The 5,692-nt window shown below is 44.1% G+C and overlaps 1 protein-coding gene across 1 annotated transcript in view; it reads left to right on the top strand.

The window, feature by feature from the left end:
• The first annotated feature begins 1,499 nt into the window (after positions 1–1,499).
• The window catches only part of LOC102380599 (sushi domain-containing protein 2-like), a 27,700-nt gene continuing 23,507 nt past the window's right edge, over positions 1,500–5,692 (top strand). The window contains exons 1-5 of the mRNA XM_025199942.1: positions 1,500–1,512; positions 1,637–1,841; positions 3,497–3,648; positions 4,046–4,213; positions 4,445–4,619. Of these exons, the coding sequence (XP_025055727.1) occupies positions 1,500–1,512; positions 1,637–1,841; positions 3,497–3,648; positions 4,046–4,213; positions 4,445–4,619 (713 nt within the window). The remainder of the gene's footprint in view (positions 1,513–1,636; positions 1,842–3,496; positions 3,649–4,045; positions 4,214–4,444; positions 4,620–5,692) is intronic.

The raw sequence follows: 5,692 nt of genomic DNA, 5'->3' as shown, positions 1-5,692 counted from the left end.
TGTCTTCATGCGGCACAATTCATTTTCCCCCCTGAAATGCAGCATTACTTCATGTGAAAGGAGCTCTGACAATAGTAACTCCCAGACGGTCGGAGCTGCTGACGTAATCACTAACACTAACCTGTGGGACACGACTGGCTCTGAATGACTTTTAAAAAGCAAATACTATAAGCAAAGCTTGACAGGCTGCTGAGAACCATGCCCTGTCCTTCATGGGAAGAAGTCAGTCTCAGGGGACCTGGCCTTGGCAAATGAGACACTTTCTCCCTGATCCACTCCTCCAAACAAACCCATTTTAAAGTGTATAAAAGCCACTGTGCAATACCTCTTCATGGGAAGAGCTGTAAGAGTTGCTGACACAAAATGGCTGTGCATTAAAGATTAAACTATGTTCAAAGGTTGTAACTCCATTGTTTCATCCAGACTTCTTTCAGGAACCCTCCCCCCATTCCCCCACCACTCAATGGGCCAATACATGGCAAAGAAAACCCTGGTGTCAGCATCTAATCTTATCAGTGTTTGTGATGATAATCATTCTATTCCCCAATACAGTTCAAGTGCATACTTCATGCACAGCTATAAAAACAGTGTGCACTGTCACCGACCCCTCACCTGAGACCTTTGAAACAGCACGTATTGCAGGCACAGGGACACATTTACTTGGGACAGAAATTGGTGGCTACGTAGACACAACAAGGAGAGCATCTGCTGCACTTGTCATTGCCATCCATTCCTTCCTTCCTTTTACATGTTTTATGTCTGCAAACCCAGATGAACAATCATCTTTTTTTATGTGAACAGATTCCCTTAATGTAAACATGGTCATAACCCATATGTCATCTCTCTTTTTTCCCCACTTATAACCTGAAGCAATATTATGTGCTTTGACAGAGAAATTCAAGCAGCTTATCACAGTCAGAGATCCCAGAGGAGAGAGTGACTGTGATACATACTGCTCTTCTGTCCCTTTACCATCTCCTTCCCCACATTCTGTGGAATGACCAAGGTCTTCTTCATGAGGCCAAACTGTCCTCATTGTCCTATATGCAGGGATTCAAAGCAGCATCAAGACAGACCTCCAGGGAAAGGCTTTTTGAGAGATATGGGTTTTCTCTATGTACACAGCAGGCATTTTTGTCCCCACTCACCCCACTGTGGTGGGGCTAAGCCAATTTCTCTCCCTACTGGAAGGTTGGCACAAGACATGCTTCTTCCCCATGAAAGTAGTAGGGCAAACTGGAAGCATCTGCTCTTTACCCAGGGTGGCTGGAACTGATTTCCCTCCCTCCACTCCTGCCCATACTTCAGTTAAGGTTTTTTTTTTCATAACTGCATTTTAAACAGGCAAAATGAGGCAGAGCTAGATAATCAGCTTTTGAGAAATTGAGACTGGATTTGCACTGGCTCGTTAAAGGTGTCTGGCCTGAGCTATGCTAGGTGCCCACAGGGCATGGACTGAATACTGGCGGAGCAAACTAAATTAGCTGCCAGTGTTCTTCATGGGCAAGAAAGGTGCTGCCTTTCACTTGTCACTGCTTTTTGGGATTCTTGCTGCCATGGCTTTTCCAGCGACTGATAAAACTAAGGCTTGCACAACTCCATTCCTAACAAGATTTGTTTTTCAATTTTTTAATAGAAGCTCAAGATTCGTGCTCCCGCCAGTGTGGGAAGATGCTGGGCAAGTGCTCTTGCCAGGTGACCTGCAAGTCCCTGGGGGATTGCTGTCCTGATTACAGGGAATTTTGTCTGCAAATCTCTCCATACTCAGGGTCCCTGATGGGAGGCAAAGACTTTGAGATTTTGAATGTTACTTTCAATGCCTCCTCTGATGTGAGATGCAGGTGAGTTGTGATTTAAACTTTTTACTCCAGCATGGTAGGCACCTTTCTTAGGTCAGCAGTTATACAGGGGAACAGAATAGGATGTTTGTAGACAGCAGTACAACCTTACCTCCTGATCTATTATTTCACAGGTGTGTGCTCTAAGTTCCATGCGCTCCTGTCCGATAGTGATTCTTAACCACAGTGCCACAGCACCCCAGGATGTCTTGAGATCCTTTCAAGGCTGTCATGCAATGTTAGCACTGTGAGGTGTGATTCACAAGATAAACTCAAAAGATTTCAAATAGGAATCCGCATTCTGACCTGCTGTGGTCTTTCTGAGTTCTTTGCAACCAAAGAATTGTTCTATTATTTTTTCTGTAGTTGACAATAAAGTGAAAGGTAAGAGCTGACATTTTCCAAAGAGTCCCTTGAGTCTACCCAGGAGTGCCTTGAGTCTAAAAAGCTTGATAAGCATTACTGTAAGAGAACAACTTATTGCTAGGTTATTCCTTTCTCATACACCCGAGAACAGGCCATTCAGTACCTGGGAGCACTTCCAGGAGTTGCACACACCACACTTTCTAGCATTCCAGTCTGTTATACAAGCACAGAGGAATTTCCCAGAACAGAAACAGAATTAGATCAACATAACTGCGTATTCCGGTCAAGGTGTCCTGCTGCTGGATTTGAGACAGGGTCCGCAGGCCTGCAGCGACTGATGTAGGTGATTTGCTGAACGTCATCCACCTGAGTCAATCCCCATGTGCACTGACAGTGTCTCTAGTAGAGGCTGTGGGGCCATCTCAGCAGATAGAGGTACTACAGGTGGGTACAAGTCAATCCTCTCCTGCCCAGAAAGCTTGGCGGAGATGGTTCTAGATACACCTCCCACTTTTCCCTGCAGCGCTAGATGTGGCTCCTTCATAGCTTCAAGACCCCAATAATGTCAGCCATTCTGGAACTACATGTGGGGGTGGAAGAGACTGAGCGGCACATCTGCCAACATTTTCAGGGGGAGGAAACCAGCAGATCTGCTTGTTTAAATACACAGATTTGTATCTATTGAACCAGACAGAGTCCAGACTGGGAGTCTGTCTACTGCAACATTCTTGTACATGAGGAAATTAATCCTGCATCCATCACCTATGGGAGTGCAGACATGGCTTATAGTGACAGCAACAGAGAGTAGAGCCATGGGTTACTTTTGCAGAGGAGAAATTGGAACGATGTTAAGGGAGTTCTAAGCAGTCTAGCATTTGATAAAGACTACTTTTATAATAACAGAAACATTTTGAATTTCTGTTTGTGACAGCCACTTGTAACCAATTTAGCCCCATGATCTTATCACCGTCACTCTTGTTCTCCTCTTCCCCTTTGCTGGTTTGTTACTCATTTATCATGCCTCTTGTGAGACTGCAAGCTAAAAATCTATGTATCTATGTGCGTTTGTACCTTGCACAGCACAATCCACACTTCTGTCATAAATAATACAGCACAAAGTTCACATCTGTGGCCATCACTAAACAAAGTATCAAGCTAAACCTGCCAAATGGAGACAAGAGGGAGGTAGGAATGACCCCCCACAGGCCAGTTGGCACTTAAAATCCAGCTGAGGTGCTCATGACTTTCCTTCTCTCAGCACCCACACTGAAGACCATTCTTAATATTAACAGGTTCAAGCAGGAGATTCAGATCAGTGGCTATGTTGCTCAGGATGGTCAAGCCCACTGCATCTCACCATTGCTGTATGAGACTGGCTTCATTCCCTTTGAGGTTTCCAGAGACAATGGCCTCACATTTCCCTATTCAGGAAACTGGTTATCAGGTGTGCGTGGGTGGGGGGAAGGGTTATTTCCATGTTTGTTACAAAGGGAATTGTACAGTATCTCTTGTTTTTATACCCTTCCCAACAGACTCTTCCCTTCTGGCCACCTCTGTACTTCCCTCCAGGGACTCCGCTTTAGGTAGCCTCTGAAAAGTTGTTTTCCCCACTCCATCTGCCTCATCTATAGCAAAAAGGGCTCGATCCTTCTTTCACCTGTTGCTGGAGGGGTGTCACTCCTGTGCAGAATTCAAAGCTGGCCAAAAGACTAATTTTCCCAGGGGGTTACTGTGTTCATTGCGCAAGGTCCCTGTTTTTCCAACCCCCTGCTTACAACAATACTGTTATCTTCAGTGCTGTGTCAAGTAAATATTAACTCATCGTCCATTCCCCAATGCAGTACATCACAGCAAGGTGTCAGCTGTGGAAAAATGCACACTTGTGAATGCCACAAAATGGCAGTACTATGGCACACCGAACACAGGAGGAACCCTGACTGTCACCTGGATGAACCAGACGCTGCCAACAAGACGCGTCAATATAGAAGTCTGGGGGTACCAGGAAACAGGTAAACCAGGACTCTCTCCGAACACGTAGCTGCCTTCTTATTCAGGTGTGTACAGTGCCTGGCACGATGGAGCCTCCAAGAGCTAGCAGACTGTAGTTACAGTTGAGAACGTAAATCCTATGGCTATTTGTTATTCACCATCTAAGCACACGTGAACAGGCCTAATTACAAATGGGGAGTCGAGTGCTCCACAGAACTTTTAAAAAGGACATTCTTTCCTTCATTCAATAGGTCAGACATACTCAGAGACCTGGATGGCTGAATGGAAATACCTTTACACTCTTGGAAGGGAAAAACCCAACAGTGGAACATTTACCTTCACACCTGTACCTGCTCAAGCAAATTACAGTAGCTGGGAGGTTGGGGCTTTGAGAATCAGTCCCAGCAGGTATTCTGATGGACAGAGGCAAGTAACTGGCAGAGAACAGGTCAACATTTGTTTTTTGCAGAAGCACAAAAATCATGGTCAAGGTGGACCTTGGTTTTGCATAAAGACCAGGTACTCGGCTGCTTTAGTTATTTACACTAAATCCAGCATATCCTGATCTTTAGCAAAAAGATGCATTTTCTGAGAATTTAAAATTAAAAAATAGTTGGGTTAAGATTAATTACAAAGTGGGTCTTGAAAAGTATAGCAGCAAGGGTCCTAGGGTGCATAATCTGCTTTAGCTGTATTTTTTTGTTTGACTACTGTTTTCCAAGTTTAGCATTGCTACATGCATGCATTTGTTTTAGCAGGAAGCAGTGGCTGGCAATGTTTGCATTCCCTGGTATTTTAGCCTATATACTTTTCCATGCTGTTCTTCTTGTAATTGACATGATCACACTGGTATTATGATCATGTCTTTAAGCAAAGCCAAATTAAAATTGTGACTGGAATTTTGCTTTCTTCTCTGGCATAATGCTGAAGAAGTCTGTTTGTAGGCTTGCATGCTCCTTAATGCCCCACTGTTGATTCAGCAATTTGTTTTCCTGTTTCTGTGTGTCATACTGCCTTGTTTTCACATCTGATCATAGTCTGAAGTTTGCAAACCATTTCTTTTTGATGTTTGCACTGTACTGATGTCACATATATGCAAAATTTTATCACCTGAGTTAGTGCTTGCTTGCTAGGAATGGCGTGATCTCATCTTTCACTTGTCTTCTCTGAAAGTTTTAGCGTATTGATTTCTCTCCCACAATTATTGCAGAAGACTTCCTATGCAGGTTGTTCTCCTGGTAAGGTGTCAAAGAGCTGAAATACTATGATGTAATTGAAGAGGCTTGCATGCAGTGTGAGGATAACGAGACTCCTACAGAAGGGGCAGCCAGTAGTTTTCTCACTCATGGCGTGATCAGCAGTAAAACAAAGATATGTTCACATCTGAAAGACATTTCTTGCTACTGCATCCTCATGTGAAAAGATCCACTCGTGTCCAAGGAGGGTGACTATAAATCACCAGAGGGCATTTTTTAAAAGCCTCTGTAGCACATGTGACT

Source organism: Alligator sinensis, unplaced genomic scaffold (genome assembly GCF_000455745.1).
Source record: "Alligator sinensis unplaced genomic scaffold, ASM45574v1 scaffold628_2, whole genome shotgun sequence".
Lineage (NCBI taxonomy): Eukaryota > Metazoa > Chordata > Crocodylia > Alligatoridae > Alligator > Alligator sinensis.
The sequence above is the reverse complement of the archived record's forward strand: the minus strand, read 5'-3'. Positions and strand labels throughout refer to the sequence as shown.